Below are 24,491 nucleotides of genomic sequence, written 5' to 3' on the forward strand. Positions count from 1 at the left end.
CTTTAACTGCTCTGGCTCAGTGCTAGAGAATCCTGGGAATTGTCGTTAACTATGGCACATGAGTGCTCTGATAGAAAAGGCTAAATGTCTCACAAACTACAGTTCCCAGAATTCCCTGATACTCAGCCAGGGCAATTACAATAGTCTCAAACTAGATTATTTCTGCAGTGTGTTTTGATGTAGGAGATACATTTATCTATATTAGTAACAGAAAAAAATAAATCCTGTATGATATTAACAATAATATATTGTTATATCTGTTATATTATATACACAGAGGCGAAAATAGAAATCAACAGACAGTTATTGATTTGGGTAAGGATAAATAAAATGGAAAATAAAATAACTTCATTTTCTTATTTCACCCCTTGACTTTTTGACAAGCTTATGCAATTTTGTATGGGGCAACTTCCCAATTATTGTAGTTGCATCATGGTGAGATTAGTGCATCATGTAAATGAATCTAATGTCATTCATGTTTCATCAGACATAAAGCAAATATTTAAAATACATTCTTATCAAGTATATATGAATAGGTCAGCCCAGTTTGCATTGATTGGTTTGTATTTATCCTGTATGTATAATTTTAGAATAGTATTCAGCCTTCAAAAGATAGGAATCAGCCTTCAAGAAATCAAATTTCAGCAACACAACATTATTGTTACCATGCTAGATCACTTTTTTCAGAACAGTTTTGTTTGATTTGGTTAAAGCTGTGAATATATTTATTAATTTGTTCCTTCTTAAATTTGGTCAGTTATAATAAACCTTTATGTAGTTGGTTTTCCATTTAGCCATCTAAACCTCTGACTAATAACAATACTTTATTGTCAATACTTTAGTCAAAACTATTCATAATCTTACATATGATTCCTTTGGATACAGATCTGTATTCTATTATGTAGAATTCCTATTCATTTATTTACTTATTGCTTATGTCACCTCCGGATTAGTTTTGAAGGATAGAGTGGTGTGTGTAAATTATTAGTGTTTTGTACTAAGTACTTCAATATTTGCTGTAGGGTGAACAATCTCTGAAAAAGAATTTCCCAACAAAACCTTTACATTCTTCACCTGATCCTGGAGGTAAGTGCTATCTGTTGTAGTAGTTACTGGGTTACAATTAATACTTCATTGTGACTATTTAAAAAAAAAATTAAAGTGTTGATTCATGCTCCAGACTTAATTTCATCTGTATGGGTATTTATTTATTTTGTTTGTTAAAATATTTATTACTTCCCAGCCTTCCAAGGCAATACAGAAGAAAGAAAGTAAAACAATTCAGAACAATAATTAAAAACTAGAAAATGCAAAATTAAACAGTCCCAATGGCCCCATACAGACAGGCCAAAATAAAGCTGCTTCTGGTCACTTTGGAGGTATGCTGTTTAAATGATACATGCGTCCTAAGAGTCCAGAAGCCACGCCAAAGCCACGCTCCAGTCCAGTGGCTTTGCCACGGCTTCCAGACTCTTAGGACGCATGCATCATTTAAACAGCATACTTTCCAAAGTGACCCGAAGCAGCTTTATTTTGGCCTGTCTGTATGGGGCCCAAATCTAACTTTTATTTTACAAACAAAAGATCATATAAAACAGTGCACTCCTTCCAGAACCTGGAAAGAGATGGAGCTAACCTGAATTTTCCTTGGCAATAATCCCATAACTGAGTCTGTTACTAAGAAAGCCCTGTCTTGTGTATTCACCAACTTTAGAAGTGCAGAGAACAATCACTCTTTTTAGTTGATGAATGAAAAGGTGATTAATTTGAAGTGGTATAAATATGCCCTTGGCTATGAGTGATATCTGTTTTTCATATCATATGTATGTTGATTATGTATCTCATTTTCAGAATTCGGTACATAAAATGTTGGAGCAAGGCGGTGTTCTGTCATTCACATATATTTGGAAGATACTGTGTTATTGTGTATCTTCAAGTCATTTCTGACTTATAGTGACACTAAGATGATCTACAAAGATACTGTTCAGAGGGGCTTGCTCTTGCCTTCCTTTAAGGCTGAGAGAGTATGGCTTGTCCAAGGTCACCTAGTGGGTTCCATGACTGAGCAGGGATTTAATCCCTGGTCTCCCAGAGTTCTAGACCAACATTCAAACCACTACACCACAAAGGATTGTATGCCAGTGGTTTTCAAACTTTGGTTGCCCACCTCTTTTGGATTTCAACTTCCAGAAGTCCCAGCCAGCTAGTCCAATTATCTATATTTGGGAGCTGAAATCCAAAACACTTGGACCAAGAAGCACTGGCATGTACAGTTCATATGCAGCACCTAAGAATGTCTTCAAGAAGGAGATAGCTTTATTATTATTATTAACAACATTTATTTATAGAGCACTGTAAAGTTTGTACAGAGCTTTACATAGCAAGGGTCAAATAAAATAAGGAAAAATAAATAAAAACCTGCCAAGTGGCGTACAATCTAAAGCAACAACATTACATGACTAAAATATCTCTAAAATAATACTAACTACTATACAATGAAAACACAGTAAGTAGCAGATTAACAACCAGTAATTTGGAATGCCTCCTAAACAAGAGTGTCTTCAATTCAGCCTTAAAATTAGTCAAGGAAGTAATAGTACCTCCAAAATATCTACTGTAATGAGAAATAAGCCATGTGAAAATTTGACACAGCCTTCCTGAAGATACATTTAGTAATAGAATGTTTTCATAAAATCTTACCTGTGTGTTTTGTTGACTGTCAGTTCCTCTGGTATGTGTTGGTTTTTTGACTGAGACACCCATGCTTTGTGCCACTGTGCCACCACAAACTCCTAAGAGGGTTGTTTCAACTCCAGCTGCAGTTTCTACCACCAACCTTTGTGGACGTAAAGGGAAACAAAGTGTTCCTGCAGACTGTAAGGTAGGAAGGATATCTTTCAAGTCATTTTAAGACTATTGCTGTCTTACTGCTATCTTTTGAAGTAGCAATTAATTCCTCAATTTTGCACTCAAATCTCAAATGCATTAAAAATTATGTAGGGAGAATAACTGACAGATTTTAAAGTGGTGCTTTAGTCTTGGATAGTAAAGTCTGTTTCCTAAAGTTCTTTTGTTCCTTTTCCCTATCTCCTTGATGCCTTTTCTGTGCTGCTTAAATAACTCAGAACAGTTCTGCTTTTTTGCAACTGCTCCTCAACTTTAGGCAGCTCAGCCCACCCAGTTGAAAAATAAAGTAGAGACAGCTGACTGCTTCCCCAATTGTCACTTTTTACCCATTTTCTGCCCCCCAAATCTTCTGTACATTGGCTGGCTTGCAAGGCAAATAGTGATGCTTGCACTCTCCCCATATGTTCAGCTTTTCTGGATATTCTACTATTCTTTGTTTTCATTGTTATTTTCTGTTCTATACTGTAAACCTCTTAGCCCCTTCTAGTACGTTTGATATAAATGTCCTTGCTAGTTCTAGCTTGGAGACATTTGTTTCCCGCCCCCCCCCCCCCCCCCTGTTTCCTAAACATGTTTGAAATTTTATTCTCTGGATGACAGGCTGCACAATCCACACTCATGAGTTTTCCCCTCATGCTAAATGCTGATTATTGTTTTAAAATGTTGTCCCTCCCCATCCTTCAGTTAAAATTACTTCCACTACACCATCCTCATTTCTCAATGGTAATTTTCTCCATTCAGTCCAGGTTGTCCCTGGCTTGACAACAGTACATGTGAAAGGGATCTGGGAGTCTTAGTAGACCACAATCTGAACATGAATCAACAGTGTGACATGGTAGCTAAAAAGCCTAATGCTGTTCTAGCCTGCACCAATAAGAGTATAGTTTCTAGATTGAGGGAAGAAAGAATACTTCACTTTTCTGCTTTAGTCAGACCTCACCTGCAGTATTGTGTCCAATTCTGGGCACCACAATTCAAGAAGGATATTTACAAGCTGGAGCATCTCCAGACTCCAGACAAGGGTGACCAAAATGCTGAAAGGTCTGGAAGCCATGCTGTATGAGGGGCAGCTTAGGGAGCTGGGTATGTTTAGCCTGGAGAAGAGAAGGTTAAGAGGTGACATGACAGCGATATTTAAATATTTGAAAGGATGTCATATTGAAAAGGGAGCAAACTTGTTTTCTGCTGCTCCAGAAACTAAGACACAGAACAATGGATTCAAATTACAGGAAAAAATATTCTACCTAAACATTAGGAAGAACTTCCTGACTGACAATAAAAGCTGTTTTACAGTGGAACATGCTGCCTCAAATGCGCTGGCATCTCCTCCTCTGAAGGTTTTAAAGAAAGGCTGGATGGCTCTCTGTTGGGAGTGCTTTGATTGTGAGTTCCTGCATGTCAGGTGGTTGGACTTGGATAGCCCTTGTGGTTGGTCTCTTCCAGCTCTGATTCAGTGATTCTTACCTCTGCTGTCAATTAGTTGTGGCTTTTTTCTGGACCTTGTTCTGGCAACATTCCTCTTTCTATTTTCCCTTTCCCTTTTAGATTAAGTGATTACATTGGCCAGGATCCAGCATACATATCTACTTTTAGATGAAGCTCTGTCAGCAGATTGAGGAGGAGGCAATTCTCCTTCCCAAGTCCTTGGTGGAACTCTGTTCCTCTCTTTTCATGCCATCCCAGAGTCTTCTATTTGAAAATTTGGCTCTAGAGTGTTTACCAGTCATTTGGCGCAAGCACTGACGATGTGCAGAGATGGTGTGCAGGGACTATGTGGATAGGGGAGTCACATTGTTCTGAATCCTCTGGCAGAGCTTTTTCTGATTCTGGCCCCTTTTCTTTAAGTTAACTTCAGTTATCGTTCCCTTTTTAGATCACTTCTATTTCCACTATCTGTTTCATTCTTTTTATTCATACTTTCTCATCATAGATGATGCAACCCAGCGCTGTTGCAGCTCTCTTTGGTCACTCCTTTTTCTTGGAACTCCCCATTTCTTAGTATCGGCGTTTATTCCTTAACAATTTTTAGTTGACATTTGGAATAATACCTATTCTTCCAAACCAGGAGCACTAATCTCTCTTGTCCCTTTCTCTCTCTCTCTCTCTCTCTCTCTCTCTCTCTCTCTCTCTCTGTGTGTGTGTCATTTCTCTTTTCTGGTAGTCTTGTTTTTCTTAGCTTTCTAGTTAAGAAGGGTACGTACAAGTGTTTTTGTAATTTAGCTTCTGAATAGTCTTGCTTTTAGGTTCCTTTTTAAAGTAATAAATATTAATCAGTGTCATTAGATGAATATTACATATACACACAAAATGTTTGCACATTGTTGATGACCAGTTTTGCACCATTATTGTATTACCGTATTTCCCAGCGTACAAGACGACTTTTTGACCCTCTAAAATGGGGTCAAAAGTTGGGGGCCGTCTTGTACGCCGGTAACGAGAGCCCCAGGAACCCAGCGCACTTACCTGGTTGTCCTGCCAGCTTCCAAAGGGCTCCGGAGCCCTTTGGAAGCCGGTGCGGGGGTACCTCCCTGGCTACCGGCTTGCAAAGCCCTCCAGAGCCCTTTGGAAGCCGGCGTGGGGGTGCCTCCCTGGCTGCCCGCCTTGCAAAGCCCTCCGGAGCCCTTTGGAAGCCGGCGTTTGTGGGCATCAGGCCCCCTAAACTTGGCCTATAGTAGGCCAGGGCACTGCCTGCATGCAAGGCAGGCTTTGCAGGCCTCAGGAAAGGCCTGGGGTAAATAAAAATAAAAAATAAAAGAGAGAGAGAGAGGGAGATAGAGAGGGAGGGAGAGAGGTAGGGAGAGAGAGAGAAAGAGAGAGAGAGAAATAGAGAGGGGGAGGGAGATAGAGAGGGAGATAGAGAGAGAGAGATGAGAGAGAGAGAGAGAGAGAGATGAGACAGATATATATATATATATATATAGAGAGAGAGAGAGGGAGATAGAGAGAGAGTGAGAAATAGATATAGATAATAATAATAATAATAATAATAATAATAATAATAATAATAATAATAATAATATTTATTTGTATACCGCCCTCTGGCAAACCAATCCGGGCAGTTAACAACAGTAAAATATAAAATATGACAATTAAAAACACTTTATCCCTCCCCCCCTTAAGACAGTATTAAACAGTATAAGATATTAAAATACAATGTCAATGCATAAAAACAACAATTAAAAACTAAAAACCCTGATATCCCTCTGTTGATCCTCAACCATCACAAAGATGGGGCCACGGGAGGAATGAGGGAATCAGGAACCTGGGCCGGGATGGTTAATCTGGAAAGGCCTGCCAGAAGAGATCCGTCTTGACCGCTTTTTTAAAGCTGTCTAATGATGTTATCTGACGGATCTCATCCGGCAGGTCATTCCAGAGTTTGGGGGCGACAGCAGAGAACGCCCTCTGGGAGGTCGCCGCAAGCCTAGATTTTAAAGGCTGTAGTAAGTTCCTCCCAGAGGACCGGAGAGCGCGGGGAGGATTGTACGGGAGAAGGCAGTCCCTAAGATAGCTTGGACCCAAGCCATTTAGGGCTTTAAAGGTGATAACCAACACCTTGTACTGGGCCCGGAAGCTGATAGGCAGCCAGTGGAGGGACCTCAAAACCGGAGTAATGTGGTCCCTCCTAGATGTTCCTGAGACAAGCCTGGCTGCCATATTTTGAACCAGCTGTAATTACCGAGTCAAGCACAGGGGTAGCCCCATGTAGAGTGCATTACAGAAGTCAAGGCGTGAGGTTACCAGCGCGTGCACAACCGTCTCGAGATCCCTTACTTCCAGAAAAGGGCGCAGCTGGCGTATCAGCCGAAGCTGATAACAGGCACTCCTGACCGTCGCATTTACCTGATTTGTCATCAGGAGCGACGAGTCAAGGAGCACCCCCAGACTGCGAACACAGTCGCTGGAGGAGAGTGTGACCCCATCCAGGACTGGAGGTTGCAACCCAATTCTTGGTTTGGGGCCGCTACCATGAGCACCTCTGTCTTGTCTGGATTCAGTTTCAATCTGTTTTTCCTCATCCAGCCCATTACCGCCTGAAGACATTCATTGAGAGAAGAGATGGCATCGGAATTCGAGGCCGACGAACGAGATACAGAGAAATAGATTTGGGTGTCATCAGCATACTGATAACACCCAGCACCATGACTCCGTATTATCTCACCCAGCGGCTTCATATAGATGTTAAATAACATTGGGGACAAAATAGCCCCCTGAGGAACCCCACAAGTGAGATACCTCTTACTGGAGCTACAGTCCCCGAGTAGCACCCTTTGAGACCTGCCCGAGAGGAAGGACCGGAACCACTGCAAAGCAGTGCTCCCGATACTTAACCCCCTCAGGCGGTCCAAGAGGATGCTGTGATCTATAGTATCAAAAGCCGCTGAGAGGTCTAAGAGCACCAACAGGGTCACACTCCCCCTGTCAATGCTCAGACGCAGATCGTCAGTCAAGGCAACCATGGTAGTCTCAACCCCAAAGCCTGTCGTAAAGCCAGTTTGAAATGGGTCTAGATAATCGGTTTCATCCAAGACAGCTTGGAGCTGAAGGGCAACCGCCCTCTCGATCACCTTGCTCAAAAATGGCAGCAATGACACCAGCCTATAATTCCTCATATCCAGGGGGTCTAGGGAAGGTTTTTTCAGGAGTGGCCTAACCGCCGCTTCCTTTAAACAAGATGGAACATGTCCTTCCCTGAAGGATGCACCGATGATATCCGTGAGGAATCTCATCAATGCATCCCCCCCTGGACGGGCCAGCCATGATGGGCAAGGGTCGAGAGGGCAAGTTGTCTTCCTCACCTTACCAAGCAGCTTGTCCACGTCATCAGTACTCACAGATTGGAGCTGATCCAGTATAACTACATCGGCGGAGTCACTGGACGCCTCGCCTGTCGACTCTGTTTCAACTGTGGCATCTAAGTCGGCTCTTATCTGAGAGATTTTGTCTGCAAAGATGTTGTTAAACGCGTCACAGCAGGCCGTCGTCGGGTTAAGTAAGGGATTTGGCGCAGGGGGCACCTGCGTCATTTCCCTCACCACCTTAAACAGCTCTGCTGGACGGGACTCTGCAGACGCAATACGTGCAGATGAGAGAGAGAGAGGGGGGGAGATAGAGAGAGAGGGGGGTAGATAGATAGAGAGTGAGAGAGAGAAATAGATAGAGATAGATAGATAGAGATAAGTAGATAGATAGATGATATATATATATATATAGAGAGAGAGAGAGAGAGAGAAATAGATAGAGAGATAGATAGAGAGATAGATAGAGCGAGAGAGAGAGAGAGATGGAGAGAGAGAGAGAGAGAGAGAGAGAAGCAAGCAGGCAATTGAATGGGACGCGCTGCTCCCTCCGCCCCGTGCGCGCGCCGCAGCTTGAGCGCATAAGCTCAAGCCCGCGTATGGCGCGCCCGCGTATGGCACGGGCGCACTGTACAGTTCAAGTAGCAAGTGCATGAGTCAGCATTTGGTGAGCTGTGCCTCATGGGAAGTCTGATGCAACATGCACAGAAGGTGAAGTCAGCCAGGAATGCATCATGGGTGATATTCTGATGCAATAGATACTGGGTATGAAACCAGCCAAGTTTCATTGGTGGCATGGCTGTACCATGGCTTCCAGGAAGACCACCTATATAAGGGAGAAGGTGACCATTTCCGTTGTTGGGTTTTTGTGGTTGGTGGTTGGTGAAGCACTTTGTTAGTTTGTATGATAGTGAGTATTCAAGACGGCTGTCTGATATTCAGTGTAATCTTTGTAAATAGCTCTGCAACAAAGATTAAAAGCTCTCATTTGTCCGGAGATTTATTCCTGCAGCTGGGAGCTCAAGGCTGCATCCTGTGTGTGGGAGGAATTTTACTGCGCAGCGCAGAGCAGCAGACTTTTCACAAAGACCTTCTAGGTGTCCTGCCTACATGCATCAACTCTACTTGTGTGTGCGTACGAGACACAGTTTGTCTGTATGCACCCCAACATGTTTTCATGCCCTCTAGACGCTCATAAGAGTCAAATTGCTAATTTGTAAAATAATAAATAAATAAACAAACACTTTTTGTCTAGAGATTGTTTGGGGGCAATTATTTTGTGGGCACAGATCTGGAGAGCTAACATAGTTCCTATTCTTCTATAGTTGCCCGCCCCTGCATTGGGTTCAGCTTAGAGCTACAAATTCCAGGATCCCATAGGATGGGATCGTAAGATGAAGCCATAGTAGTTAAGTAGGTAATTCTATTTGCAGAGGATTTTTTTTCTGTGCCTGCATCTTAACTTCTTTATGACTCGGATATTATTTTCCTTAATGTGTTGAATAATACAACCTTCCATATATTATGGGATTGCAGTTCCCAGCATTCATCCTCATTGGCTATATTGACCAGGGCTGCTAGGACTTGCAGTCCAACAGCATCTGGATGGCTGCATGTTTAGGGCTACCCTATTCCAATGTTTAGAGTGTTGAGAGTGTTCAAAGTAGAATCATATTTCTATTCAGTATGTGAGTTGTTCTTGGGTAGATTCATGAAACCAATATATGAAAGCATCCCATCATGGCACTGCCTTTCCACAGTGGTGGGATTGTTGCTTTTGTGAAGCAAGATGCTATGTAAATGATAGTACTTCTGCTAGTAGTAGAGTCTACCACATCAGAGGGGCTTTTGTTGAGAAACCAGATTAAATATGCTGACAGTTTCTGGGCAGCAGTGGTAGTGGGGTGACACTGATGGAGGATCTTAGAGACAAAGACAGTGACACTTAGGTTAACTCCTTTTAATACTGCACAGAAAAAGGCACCAGTAAACCACTTTTAAATGTCTTTTACCATGAAAAACCTATGATTAAACAGTCTAAAATAAAACAGAATTGTGCTGGAAGATGAGACTCCCACATCAGAAGGCACTCAACCAACTACTGGGAAAGAACAGAAGACAAGTATGTGAAATGCTGGGTCTAATGATGCACCTGAACTCAATACAAAAGAATTTTGGGGTGATAATATGCTCTGATGTGAAAGGAAAGTCCATACCTGCACAGTGCATGTAATAAGAACATAGAATGTGACAAGTCTAAGCCCAGAAGCTAGACATTATAAAACAATAAATTGAATGTATAAACTTTGCAACAGTTGAGGTGAGCAAACTATTAAGCCTAATAGTCTGGGAGCTAGAGGAACTTTGGACCAAAACCAGGAACATCATCCAGGAAGAATGCAAAAAAACTATTGTCTGACATTCTGCATCATTGTCACCACAATCCCTCCCCCAAGCCTACCTTGGCAGACTGGTAGTGCCCCGAACAAAGCATTTCTGAAGCAGTGGATATCAGGACATAGGGAAGTGACATTCACAGAATACATCAAGAATTAGCATTTGGAGAGAACTGTTGGGTCCTCCCACAACTCCTTGTCCTAACAAGAACTAGAACTAGAACCAACTAGAAACACAGTGCAGACATCATTTCCCAGCACCCCATTCTCCAGTGCCTTGTAAACACTTTGGTCAGTGCACTGCCAGACTGGGAAGGTAGGTTTCTGTGGTCACATTGGTTATTTATGACCACAAACACGAAATCCTAGCAGTTGTGGTACCTTAAGTCCAGCTTATAATATCATAACTGCTGAATGGGTTGTTAACCATGATCTACACAAAAAAAGTCCAGCTTACAATATCATAACTGCTTTATGGGTTGCTAACCATAATCTGCCCCCCAAAAATGGGTTGCTAACTGCTGAATGGGTTGCTAACCATGATCTACACAAAAAAAGAAACTCTTCAGTTAAGGGCTGACGAGAAACAAAAGTACAGTGCGCCCCGCGTTGTAGGCGGGTGCGCTTTACACGGACTTGAGCATACTTGCTCAAGCCGCGGGGAGAGCGTGCAGCGCAAGGGGCAGTGCGTCCCATTCAAATGAAAGCAGCGTGCGCCCATGGTGCCCCGCGCGCTCCCGTGCTGCCACACCGCCGCGCACAGGGCTCCAGCATAGGTGGAATTCACCTTACGCGGGGGGGGGGGTCCGGAACGGATCCCCCACGTAAGGCAAGGGCCCACTGTATAGGATGACAGAAATAGGATCAGAATTCTGAACACAACTGTGCAGTGACTATGTCTCAGATTAAAGAACTATTATAGTAATCAATATAAAGAAGTAGAAGAAGACAACAAAATGGTAGAATAAGAATGTCTTCCACAATATCCAAGAAATAAAAAGGAAATTCAAACCAAGAGTAGGGATGTAATCCAACCCTCAGGAGAACAAACTTGTAAGGTCAAGGAAAAATATTTTTTAAAATGTTGGAAGTAATATGCTGAAGAACGACGTAAGGGAGATGAAAGAATGACAGATTCATTCAGGGAAGAACCTTTGTTGATGAACCCACAGTTTTAGAAAGGAAGTGGAAGCTGCTCTCAAAGCACTTGGGCAAATCTGCAGAAACAGATGGTATACCAATAGAGCTGCTTCAATCTACAGAGACAGAATCTACTCTAGCTCTAAGCAAGATCTGGCAATGAATATGGAAGACAAAACAATGACCCACAGATTGAAATCACTCAGTATAAATTCCAGTCTCCAAGAAAGGGAACACCAGGGATTGCAGTAAGTACATGGCCATTGCATTAATTTCCCAAGCAAGCAAAGTGATGCTCGAAATTCTACAACAAAGACTTTTACTACACATTAAGCGAGAAATGCCAGATGTCCAAGCAGAGTTCAGAAAAGGAAGAGGCGCTAGGGATCATATTGCAAACACATGTTGGATAATGGACCAACCAAAGAATTTAAAAAGAAAATCAGCCTGTGTGCTATTGACTATAGCAGAGCTTTTGATTGTGCAGGTCATGCAAAACCATGGATTGCTCTGAACCAAAAGGGTGTACCACTGTATAACCTATAATCTATTCAAGCAGCCACCGTAATGACAGAATATGGAGGAACAGATTGGATTCCATTGTCAAGGGGGTCAGGCAAGGCTGCATCATATCACCTTGCCAGTTTAAAATTTACACAAAACATACCATACAGAAGCCTGAGAAAGAAACACCAGCAGCTTAAGATATGCAGATGGCATTATTCTGCCAGCAAAAAATAGCAATGATTTCGAAGGTCTATTGAGGAAAGTAAAAAAAGTGCAAAAGTAGACGAAGAAAATGAAAATACTGATCACATATGATTTATATAACTTCAAAGTTATATAAAGAAGCAGAGCCCTCCCTCCAGTCCATCTGGTGCCATCCAGCCATGGAGGGAGAGATGCAGGCCCAGCTCCGTCGGGCCTGGCTTGAACTAAGAAGAAGAGCCCTCCCTCCAGTCCATCTGCCTTGGTCCAGGCCTCAGAGGGAGAGGAGAACTGCTGAACCTGATCCCCTTCCCCACCACCATTCCCTTCTTTTGTGTCGTGTTTTTTTTTTTTAGATTGTAAGCCTGAGGGCAGGGAACCGTCTAATTAAAAATAATAATAATTGTAAGCATTCCACATGCATTGACTTAATCAAGAAAGCCACATCCGTGATTCTGCAAGGCTTGAGCAGAGCTGTTGATGATAGAGTGACTTGCGCTGCATTCACACAGCAGAAATAATGCAGTTTGACACCACTTTAAATGCTATGGAATCCTGGGATTTGTAGTTTTGTGACATATTTAGTCTTCTCTGTCAGAGAGCTCTAGTGCCATAACAACTTACAGTTCCCAGAATTCTATGGCATTAAGCCATGACAGTTAAAGTGGTGTCAGCCTGGATTATTTCTGCACTGCAGATGCAACCTTAGAGGTCTCTTAGAGTTGTCATAAATTGAAGCCAACTTGATGGCAATGAACTACAACAGGAGCACTTCCAGCAGCAAAGAATATATATTCATATAGCATCTCAGGAAAAGTGCTTATTCCATTTGCCTGGGGTGTCTCCTCCCTGACAGTTTCCATATGATACATTATACACGTCTCTTGTACTATAGAATATCAATTTAAGATATACTTGTTCAGTGTTTTGAAATAAGGAGCTGCATGACTTTGGAACAAAAAGGAGTCATCTTCTTAATCCCACAATAGAAACCTTAAAAATAAAATACAATGCGCCGTTGGCTTATGTGGGGGATCCGTTCCGGACTCCCCCGCGTAAGCCAAAAAACACGTATGCTCGAGCCCCATTCACTTGAATGGAGGTTGTGCATGCGGCAGCACGCATGCACGCACCATGGGCACGCGCCTCATTCATTTGAATGGGATGCGCCACCCCTTGTGTCCCACGCAGCTCTCCACAGGTTTGAGCATATTCTCAAATCCGCGTATAGCGTGCCTGAGTATGATGCGGGCGCACTATAATACAGTAGATCCTCATTATCCACGGGCTTGCCATCCGTAGATTTAAACATCTGCGTTTGACAAGCCCCGTTGTCCCCAATGGTAGCATGTGAATGCGGCTGCACTAGTGGGTGTGTGCGTGTTGTGCCACCATTAGGCACAACAGAACTTGAGGTGCCAAATGTTGACATATCCATGAGGGGGAGGAACTTGGTTTCAGTTTTGATACTGTGTTAACAATATTTTAACCTATTTTTCAATAGCCAGAACCAAAAGAGAATGCTAGTGACAGTGAACTTGAAGAAACTGTAGAGAAGAAGAAGAAGAAAAAGAGGAATAAAAAGAAACCGAAGCCAAACAGTGAAACAGAGAACTCTCCTAGCAAAAGCGTCATATATCAAGAACCTCCAAGAATTGAGGTACATATTTTTGATTTTCCAGATGACATCAAGGTTTGTGTGTGACCTCCCAGAAATCTTAGACCAATTTGAAGTTTGTAGAAGTTCAGGAATAGCTTGGCACAGGATAGGACATAATCTTTCCTTAATATCACATTGAAAAATTAATTTGACATACCTGCATAAGATCTAAAAGATTCAGCTTGCCTGTGCTGCAAATAGCAATTCATTTGGAATAAAGAGATTCAAGATAATATAAAATAAATAAAAGCCTGGATTTCAAGTTTATGGGTCTTTAATTCTTCACACTGCTGTTCTTGTTTGACTAGATCCGACATAAGAACAGAGACCTCTTCTTTGTTTTGCCTGCTACGTGCTGCAGTGCCATTTATAATGGTAGCACTCTAGAAATGATAACAGTTTGTAACTTTCATCTGAGTGGCATTGTAGTAGGCTATTTGCTCCCCCACATCAATTTGTGCAATTAATTTGGACCAGTAGTACTCTCATCAAATGTTGTAAACAGCCGGATAGCCTTGCCTACATAATTTTTAGTTTCAAATGTATGTTCATCTCATTTTCATTTTTCAAAAAAGTAACTTGCTCTTAGACTTTTAGAACAGACTAATTTTCAGCAAAAACGCAAACACTTCACATCGTGTTTCATTTCTGAATTTATTTGTGCTTACTGGGCACAGCCTAGCCACAAACAATCACTTTTTATAATTTTTAAAAAATTTATTTCAAGGGGATGTATTATGGATATTTTAGAGTCCCATTGAAATAAAGAGATTTAAACCCTTAACTTTGATTGCTAAACCTAAATGTCTCTAGCACAATTATTACTACATAGATTTCTGTCTTGGAGTGTGCAAAGTATTTCACTATGCTGTTTTAATGTAATGCTTAACTGTCCTGGTAGGGTAGATCAAGTAACGTTACAGAAGGGAAGGGGTGATCAGAGAGTCTTGCCTAAGTCAGTTGAAGTGAATTTCAAACCTGAGAGTTCTGATTTTTAGAACTCTGAATCTTTGCTGTTCTATTACACCGGACCCAAATGTAGGTATACTTATGTGCTATCAATAATTCAGGATCTGTATTTATGTTTCAGCAGCATTTTTGTCATAGATGGGCGAAATCAGAATAAGAATTAGAATAAGATGCCCAGAACCCGAAATAATCCTAAAATGATGGAAATGGGAAGGCCTCTTTTATGGAATGCATGTGTAGTGTAGTGTTCTGTGTAGACTAAGCAAATACCTTATTTTAATTTACGTAGGATGATGAGGAATTTCCAGATTTGGCAGTGGCTGCTGATAAAAAATACAAGCCAGGGACTCCAAAATTCTATTGCTCAACACCGATGACTGGTGAACAGACTCAGGTAAGGATTTTTTGGGCGGGGGAGGAGCTTGGTCTTTCATTTTAAAACATCCACTGGATTTTCATTCATTTGTATTTGCTCTTCTTTTTCCTTTTTTTATATTATTTTTGGCAGTCATTTACCTCTAGCCCTAGCACTTCACAAAGTTTTAAATGAAGTGATCTTTCCAAATCCTATGCTGATCATTTCACTCATAAGAGAAATGTATTTGAAAGTGAGAGAGAAAGGTCTTGTTCTTTAATATTCTGTTACTTTTCAGTGGCTCAGCTCCAAGCTGTTTGACAGAGCACATCTCCCTGTATGAACTGGCCTAGGTTCTGCAATCCTCAGGAGAGGCCCTTCTCTCAGTCCACCACCATCACAAGCATGGTTGGTGGGGACACAAGAGAGAGCCTTTTCTGTGGCTGCCCTCTAGACTGTGGAACTCCCTTCGTAGAGAGACCAGAATGGCCCTCTCCCTGTTGACTTTCCACCAGCAGTTGTGTTCAGACAGATGTTTAGCTTACAGAAACAGAATTATTACCCATTATTTTAGATCTGAGTATGAATTTAAGTTTGCAGATCTTAGAAGCACCACAATAAGAGGCTCATCTGAGAGCAGTTTGCACGTATTTCTCTCTTTTTAATACCTCTGATATTGTATTTATATTATCTCAATAACAAAGGAGCCTAAGCTTGAGCTTCAAGATGTCAGCTTTCAAAATGAATGGGCAACTCCAAAATTAGGAATAACAACTGGAAGAAAAGCAGGAAAACAAGTTACATCTGGTTCAGTAGAAAAAAGGAAAACACAGGTAAAGCAGTCCTTTCCATGTTTTATTGATTTACATGTGACCACCAGTAAAGGCTTTTGAATGAATATGTTCATGTTTTGTGTGTTAGATTAAACATGGGTCTTAGCATTCAAAGGAAGATACCTCAGTACCTTTCTCCCTTTACAGGAGCCATTGAAGAGCAGTGGGAAGAAAAGCCAGATTCCTGTGCAGCTAGATTTGGGGAATATGCTAGCTGCCTTGGAACAAAAGCAGCAGGCAGAAAAAGCAAAACAGTCATCCAAGCCTGTGGTCCTTTCAGGTACAAGTTTCAAAGATGTTTTCCCTGTTTAATGGTTTCAAAAGGCAATACTTGGTGGTTTATTTGGTTGGTTGGTTTTCTTAGCATTTTATATACCTACTTACACAGGCTCAATGTTAAAAGACTCAGTGCAATTCCTGTTGGGAGAAATCAGTACAACTCATGTTAAAGGTCCAGAAAAAACTAAAGAAAACTAATTTGGAATAGTAAAAGGCTTAGATGAAATTTTAAAAGATGTCAACACCTAATAAAGTTGAGTAGAACTCTGTTTTTTGCTATACTTTTTCTAAAACAGTTCTGATATTTATTGTGTAATGGTGTTCCTTCAGTTCTGCTATGTTTTTGTAATTCAGAAGATACCAAGTGTAGTTTCAAAACTCTGCTAGTGAATAATACTTATCAAAATCTGGGAAGTATATTTTGAAAGCTTGAATGTAGAATGAAATCTGTATTATAAAGTAGCACATCATTACTTGTCTGTCATCAAGGATAGTTCAAAATGAAATGAAATAGTTATTTATAAGAAATACATGTTTGATGCCCCTTAGCATATTGGGGCTCCCACGGCAATGCACAACAAATAAAAAGGCTTTAGAAACAAATTAAAACAATATTTTAAAACCAGATTTTTTAAAGTCCAGCAATCGCTAAGAATTGTTTAAGCACCAGAGGTCATATGGACACTTTTTTTTAAGTGACTGTTAAATCTTAAAATGTATATACTGTTTTTTCAATTTATACACATGGGAATTCATTACCTTTGTTTTTCTAAAGTGGTAGGAAAATAATGCATAAGAGTGTTGTACATTTTTCAGGTATTTCCAGAATTAGATTACTATTGCAATCTAGATATTCAGAAGTTGCCGTGAAACCATAAGGAAGAGAGTGAAGTAGCTGTTAAATCAGCAACAGCTTTTGGGGATATTTTTTATGTATTATACAATGCATCCATGATAAAATCACATCAGGCTCTGTTCATAGTTCTTAAATCCAGTTTGGGAAATAGTATCAGTATGACAGGTCTCACTGAAAAATACTGGGAAAGCCAAGTGATTCTCAAATATTATTTCTGTATTATGAGCCTGCAAACTGGTCAGGGCTAAAAGTAGAAGTCCAACAGAGAAATCATTTGGAGTAGAAGAAATTCTAAGAAAACTTTTGTAGTATTACCCAGTAAGGATTTTTTTGAACAAAATGAAACACAATATTTAGTCATCTTACATACTGAATTAATTGTGTAAATCAAAACTAATTATTTTTAATCAAAGAATTTAGATTGTTTAGAGGTACTGCATATATTTGCATTAATGAGATGTTTGGAAAAAAAATAGCCATGTTCAGAGGAAAAAGTTGTTGCTGATTTAAAGTGGAGAATAAGCTAGACAAACCTTTGGACGATATGCTACATCTCAAAATGGAACAGAATGCATTTTATCATAATTTCTGGGATTTGATGTCATTTATAAAGTGAACTTACTGCTAACTCCTGAGCCATATTCCAGTTCTAAATACAGTACGCTTGTGTGGAAACAAATCCAGCATACTGGTGAGATTTTAGACTTAATAGTCATCATTTTGTAACAGATTTGTATTTGTTTCAGTTGGTGGAGCAGTAACATTACCTTCAAAAGAGTCTATGACTGCAACAAAAAACCACCATTTAAACCAAGGGAATTCACCACATAACCCTTTGGACTCCAGTTCCCCTTTGGTCAAGAAGGGAAAACAGAGAGAAGTTCCTAAGGCAAAGAAGCCAACATCACTCAAAAAGGTACACCATCTATAACTATTTACCAAAGTCTAGCATAACTGTTGATTCTTTATCTTACTACTATTTTACAAGTTTTTAATTCCAAGAAAGTTTCTTATGTTTCTTTCTTAAGTGCATAATCAGTTCCTAGATCATTGTTCTTGAATTAAACCACTCGTGGTTTCTTTTTCTTTACTTTTCGATATATGCAAAGTTCTACAAATTGTTACTTTAGGAAATGCATCTTAAAGAACAATGTAATGTAGGAAATCCTGAGGAGAAAAAAGCAGAATTACTTGGGAGTTAAGCCACTCCTAAATGAGAACAGCCCAAAAGAGGTGATATGATAGCCCTGTTTAAATATTTGAAGGGATGTCATATTGAGGAGAGAGCAAGCTTGTTTTCTGCTACTCCAGAGAACAGGACCTGGAACAATGCATGCAAGCTACAGGAAGAGATTCCACCTCAACATTAGGAGGAACTTCCTAACAGTAAGGGCTGTTTGACAGTGGAACACACTCCCTCTGAGTGTAGTGGAGTCTCCTTCCTTAGAGGTCTTTAAACAGAGGCTGGACAGCCATCTGTTGGGTATGCTTTGATTGAGAGTTCCTGCATGGCAGGGGGTTGGACTGGATGGTCCTTGTGGGCTCTTCCAACTCTGTGATTCTATGATTCTATGAAAAACTTTCATGGGTTGAGCAACATTATTTGTATGTGCACCTACCTCAGCACAACGCTAGTAGTTCCTGTAAAAAGCATTAATTGGTCCTCAGAAGTAAGAGGCTGCCATCCATATTATTTGCTTAAGAGGTCTTTTTCTTAAATGGCTCTGGGCCAAGAAGCAATTCACAACTTGCGGTCCTTATCCAAAAGTATACAGTAATTATCCCTAGATAACCAGATGGATGATGTAAATTCCACATTCCTAAAATTTAATCACTTTTTCTGTCCTACTCTATGGAAATTTGTTGTTTTTCTTTAAGATCATTTTGAAGGAGAGAGAACAACGGAAGCAGCAGCATCTCTTAGAAGAGATGGCAGTACCCAAGGATAGTGCTGCTCTTCAGGATACAGAATCTACAGCTGGAAGTCAGGCACATTCGGAAGACACCAAAGCAGGTACAAGAATAACTGTTGCAGACTGCCACTTCTGAGCAAAGTGTTTTAGGAAAAATAGTATTAAAGAGTTATTGCAGAGGTATTTCCTGAGATATGGTTGTCATACTGTGGAATCAGATGTTAAAAATATGTCTTCTCTTAAAACTTTCACGAGGGACATGCTTGAACACACCTCTCTTTAAGTCACATTTGTTGCTCTCTTTGCAAATAAAGTTACCATAGCTGAACGTTTTGTATGCAGGCAAGAAATCAGAGGCAGGGAATGAATGGCTGAACTTTTGTTTTCTCTGCTTGAAAGGTGCATTAATGCTCAATGCCAGCTGTTTGTTTTGCCATTCCAAGACCCAAGCTGGTGTCTAGGTCTAGCTGCATCTGTCACCAAGATGTAGTCCTCTTTTGCATAAGGCAAAGAAGAATCCTGGCCCCAGATGAATTCATTGATTTTCCTTCTCACATGCATCTTAAAGAGTACAGGCTCCCCCCCCCCCCCCCCCATTACACCTTTGTCCAGTTAGCATGTCATGACTTTAAAGGTTGGGTCTGATTGTTCAGTATGAATTGCCATGCGTTTAAATCCTTTAAGATGAAGTAAGTGTTTTTTTACTTGAGAGAGGTTTTGGGTTGCCTGCTAAACAAATACCTCTTTAAGAAAAAAAATGAAAGTTTGAAATGTAAGAGAAATTGCCATTGTACATGGCCCCACTCTTTTCAGTCTTATCTGCCTAGTCTGCAAAAGGGTGCTGAAAAGTTCTTGGCCTGACCAAAAAGGGAATGACCTAGAGCCATGAAACTTACATGCTATACCCCATACTCACCCCGAAGTTCAACACACTTGGCACACTGTTTCTCAAGTTTCTTTAACACTTAACAGTAAATAAATAAATAAAATCTGGTGTCTGATCACTTAAATACTGCTCTGCTGCTGCTGTGACTTGGATGAATAAAAAATTTCCATATTTGAATAATTTGAAATTTTCCTTCTTTTCAAACACTGTTTAAGGTTTGGAAACAGGAAATAATCAGTTGACATGAATAAGGTGGAATACTACTCCTTTGGAATTTCAAAAGAAAATTTCATACTTTTAGTTGGTTCTATCAAAAATTTGAAAAAAAATAATCAGAAATTAGAGCTACAAACTGCCAAATTGGCAATTTAGAATACCAAAAACCAAAACAAACAAAACCCAACCTCTCTTTCAAGTTACATAAAGTATGCCTAGATTTTGGAAGTGGGTTGGGCTGAGAACCTTTTAGCATCCCTTGTATTTATTTGCCTGGTCTGTTTTCATTATTTGCCAAGCCATTTATTTGTTGCAACTTCTTAGGGAGGCTTCTGTGTGCACCTTGTTTTTATTTGTTTATTGCATATATTGATCCATATTGTGCAATTACTGGTTATATATTTTTAGATGTACATTTCTTAGTTTAATGCTGCATGCAACCCATTTATTACTAGAGTAGCTTTCCAGCAATTTTGTATACCATTACATGTGTTTTCGGTTAGAACTGGAAGTCTGACTTATTGTTTGTATTCTACTGCCTGCTTTAAACTTACAAGTAATAAGTATATAGGACTTTGGTTAAAAATATTATTTTCTCTTGATTAATTTGTAAGTATCTAGATGCATAGTATTCTCTCTCTCTCTCTCTCTCTCTCTCTGCTTTTTGGATTGTGTACTACTCACAGGACAGGAAAGAACGTGTAATATATCAAAAAAGTAGCTGCCTTCTGTTATTCCTTCCTTGCCATGGATAACTTCTTCATCTGAGCTTTTAGCTCCAGCAGACTTTCTTGCAAATCTGTGCTTACTGATTATTCTTACTACCATTAATTCATTTTCTTCAGCATACCCATAGTTTAAAACAAAAGCAAAATTTCTTTAATCTTCCATTTCTCTATTTTCGTATCTCCCTGATTGTGCCTGGAAGGGAGACAAGCTAGAATAGAGAGATGGTTATTTGTGCCAGGTTTCAATATGTCCAGGACTACTGCTTCCAAACATCCAGTGGGTGTAGTGATGGAGAATAAAGTTACAGTTGGCCCTCCACATTGCAACTTTGATTTTTGTGGGTTTGATTATTCATGTATTTGATTAATATGTTCTCTCTACAAATCTCTAGGTCCTCCAGCATGACTCTGTTGTCACCTTCTGCCAGAGTCACACTGGAGCACCTAAAGATTCTTGGAGCAACTACTTTTGGCAGATCTAGACCATAGAATTGCCCTGGAGGACCGAAAGATTCCTGGAGACTTGTGTTTTGTTTTTGTTTTTATTATTTATGGTTTTTCTGCTTTCACGGGAGTCCTGTACCCCTTCTCAGCAAATGTGGAGGGTACACTGTACTTTAATGGAGCTCCTGGCAAGCATGGACCTCACATTGGGGTGGTGGCCAACCCTTGCACAGCAGAGGTAATAAAGACCTGTTACAGACAGCCAAAATAAAGCTGCTTCGAGTCACAGTGGAGGTATGGTGTTTCAATGATGCATGCGTCCTAATAGTCCAGAAGACCAAGCCACGCTCCAGCTGGAGCGTGGCTTGGTGTGACTTCTGGACTCTTAGGACGCAGGCATCATTGAAACACCATACCTCCACTGTGACTCGAAGCAGCTTTATTTTGGCTGTCTGTAACAGGCCAAAGTCTAAGAAAGCAGAATCAGGTAGATATTTCGTCAGCTTTTAGAGTCTTTGGGGCCCAGCAAACTGGCTCTTCCTCTGCCTGATTCCCAAGGTGCTGACCATGTTAGAATTTCTATCTCCTTAATGGAATCCACTCAAGGGGATCAAACCCTGGCCCAGTACCTGAGGAAGCTATCTATTTAGTCCAGTTATAACTTCAAATCATTCCCCAAATCAATCACTTTTTAAAAAATGAGGCTCCCCTCTAGAAATATTATACTCTTGTTGCTGAACAGATTGAACAAATTTGAGAAACCAAAGGATTTTACAGTACTATTAGAGAAACAGATGAATGTGGTTAGCTCCCCCCCCCCCCCATTTTGCCAGGCTTCAAAATGTCCAGGACTACTGCTTCCAAACATCCAATGGCTGGAGTGACTGCTGTGAAGAATTGGCAAGATACTTTGCAGGCAAAGTTACTCGGATCCACTCTGGCTTGAGACAGGTCCAGTGGACATAATCTTGTCAGCTGCTTGACCTGTATTATTGAATATGGTTCAGATTGTGCGGCCTGAGGATGTGGCCAGGATTCTTGGAGAGGTGAGGACCACCACACGTTTACTGGATCCTTTCCCCTCTTGCTTCTGAAAGCCGTTAGAGTGGGACTGGCCGAGTGGGTAAAAGGAATGGTGAATGTTTCACTGCAGCAAGGGAAGTTGACATCCTACCTAAAAAAGGCTGTGGTGAAACCAACACCTTTTAAAAAAAGATCTCCATGGATCCCATCAGTCTGAATAATTATTGGCCAGTCCCTAACATTCCATTTTTGGACAAGGTTTTGGAGCTCCAGGGGTTTCTGGACAAGATGGATTATCTAGATCCATTTCAGTCTGGCTTCAGGCCTGGTTATAGGACAGAGGCAGCTTTGGTTGCCTTGTGGATGGCCTGTTCAGAGAACTGGAGAGGGGAGATTATGTCTTTGTTGGTTCTGGCTGGCCTTTCATCAGCTTTCAATACCATTGACCATGATCTTCTGGGCTGCCTCTCTGGGATGGGACTTGGGGGCATTATTATCCTCTGATTCTGGTCCTCCTTTGGGGCAAACTCAGAGGTGGTACTGGGGGACTCTCCTGTTCAACATCCTGGCTATTGGCCTGTAAGGTCCCCCATGCTGTTCCCCATTTTGTCCCCCATGCTGTTCAACTCCTATATGAAATCACTGGTAGAGGTCATCCAGTGTTTGGGGGTTTGATGTCATCAATACAATGCCCAACCAGTTGATGACACCCATCTCTATCTCTCCATCTGATTCTAAGGAAGCTGTCTTAGTACTGTTTACTGTCAGTAATGGGTTGGATGAGGACAAAGAAATTGAAACTTAATCCAAACAAGAGAGAGGTGCTTCTGGTCTGACAAAAAATAAAATAAATGAAATTACACATAAAGCAACCAAAATTTATCTTTGGAAAACAAAAGATTTTTAGTGACCAGATTCATTTTTATTTCCTTTCAATCCAATTCCTGTGGGAAAGGATCTACAGATCTATCCTGGCATGTTGGATCAAAATCTGCATAACTCAGCATAACCCCAAAATAATAAATACATGTCCATTAAGGTTGTGTCCATGTCAGCAGTCTTCTCAACCAGTGTCCCTCTAGCAGAAATCTGTAAGTCTAGATCCAATATCTTTAGCACAATTCTACTGTATGGGTCATTTTTTATCCACAACACTGGCCATTGATAGATAGGTCAGTTGTTGACAATTGCTAGACATCAGTCATGGAGTTTCCTTGCTAGGAAACAGCATGGGTGTCTTCCATTCTGCAGGACCTCTCGGAGAAGGATCATTCAGAGAAAGGTACTTTGGTACTTACTGTGAATGTTTCTTCCAGAGAAGTCCAAGTAAGACATCCAGCTCCACCCTTGGTGGCTGAACAGAGACCTCTCCTTTTCTTTTGGCACTACAGTATACTGCACTGCCCTTTTCATCTCTCAGAGACGAGGGTTCCTTGCACCTACTCCCCTCTACTCCTCCTCTTGCATGATGCCTTGTGGCCTGAGTTGCTCTTCAGAGTATGAACAAACTTTGGCTGCAGTTGGAGCTGTATGAAGAACCAGGATACAGTATTTTTGTTGATAGGACATCACACATGCTTCCTCTTTTGTTCGGTGATTAGAATACAACCTACTTTTCCCGATGCCTCACTCAGATGTCTTTAGAATAACCCACATAGTAAGTACCGCTCTACCCTTTAAAAAAAGTTCAGAGTGGAACTAGAAAAAACTATTAGCACATAGTCATGCTTTTTTTAGTTCTGTTTATAGATTAGGTGTCCCCCCCCCCATAATTTCTACAAATAAATTTAGAAGTGGGGCTGTTTCAAATATTACTTCTACACAATAGGAGTCTAGGAACAGTGAGATGAAAACTTTCACCTTTATTTCTGAATAGGTACATGGAACGTTAGTTTCACTTTGTTAATGTGACATTTGATTGAAATTGAAATACCAGTAAGTATATAGATATAATAAGAATTTAAAGTTCCTCATCAATTAAAAAAGAACCTCTTTCCTTTTCATTTAGAGAATGCAGAAGATACTTCTATAGATCCTGTAATTCTGGCTGAAGATGATTCACAAGTAGACCTGAAATGTACAGAATATAGTAGTTCCACAGAAAATGCCCTAGTTCCAGCACAGCTGAATTCCAATCTTCCCAAAATTCACAGCCGAAGATTCAGAGAGTAAGTGTATTGGTGATTATCATTCCAGGTCAATATACTGTTCCTGTTGTGGCACTTGGAAGATCTGTGAAGAAGGATTCTTAATAAGCCATACTGAAATAGGTTGAACAAACCTGCAGTTGTTTTTCAAGAACCTAGGTCACCCTTTCACAAATGGCTATTCAGAGCTCTTCACATCCATTGCATTGTTACAGTCCTTACTACAGTTCTG

General features: G+C 40.6%; 1 protein-coding gene across 3 annotated transcripts in view; it reads left to right on the plus strand.

Annotated features, from left to right (window-relative positions):
- The window catches only part of SECISBP2 (SECIS binding protein 2), a 39,921-nt gene that overhangs the window by 7,044 nt on the left and 8,386 nt on the right, over positions 1 to 24,491 (plus strand). For 2 of the 3 annotated variants that reach the window (XM_042455769.1, XM_042455772.1), the window contains exons 6-14: positions 1,023 to 1,086; positions 2,724 to 2,881; positions 13,455 to 13,610; positions 14,869 to 14,973; positions 15,639 to 15,767; positions 15,915 to 16,047; positions 17,649 to 17,818; positions 18,781 to 18,916; positions 24,121 to 24,280. In XM_042455769.1, coding sequence (XP_042311703.1) covers positions 1,023 to 1,086; positions 2,724 to 2,881; positions 13,455 to 13,610; positions 14,869 to 14,973; positions 15,639 to 15,767; positions 15,915 to 16,047; positions 17,649 to 17,818; positions 18,781 to 18,916; positions 24,121 to 24,280 — 1,211 coding nt within the window. The remainder of the gene's footprint in view (positions 1 to 1,022; positions 1,087 to 2,723; positions 2,882 to 13,454; positions 13,611 to 14,868; positions 14,974 to 15,638; positions 15,768 to 15,914; positions 16,048 to 17,648; positions 17,819 to 18,780; positions 18,917 to 24,120; positions 24,281 to 24,491) is intronic. The other variant, XM_042455771.1, reaches the window with a different exon arrangement.

This window comes from Sceloporus undulatus, chromosome 2 (genome assembly GCF_019175285.1).
Source record: "Sceloporus undulatus isolate JIND9_A2432 ecotype Alabama chromosome 2, SceUnd_v1.1, whole genome shotgun sequence".
NCBI classification, from domain to species: domain Eukaryota; kingdom Metazoa; phylum Chordata; class Lepidosauria; order Squamata; family Phrynosomatidae; genus Sceloporus; species Sceloporus undulatus.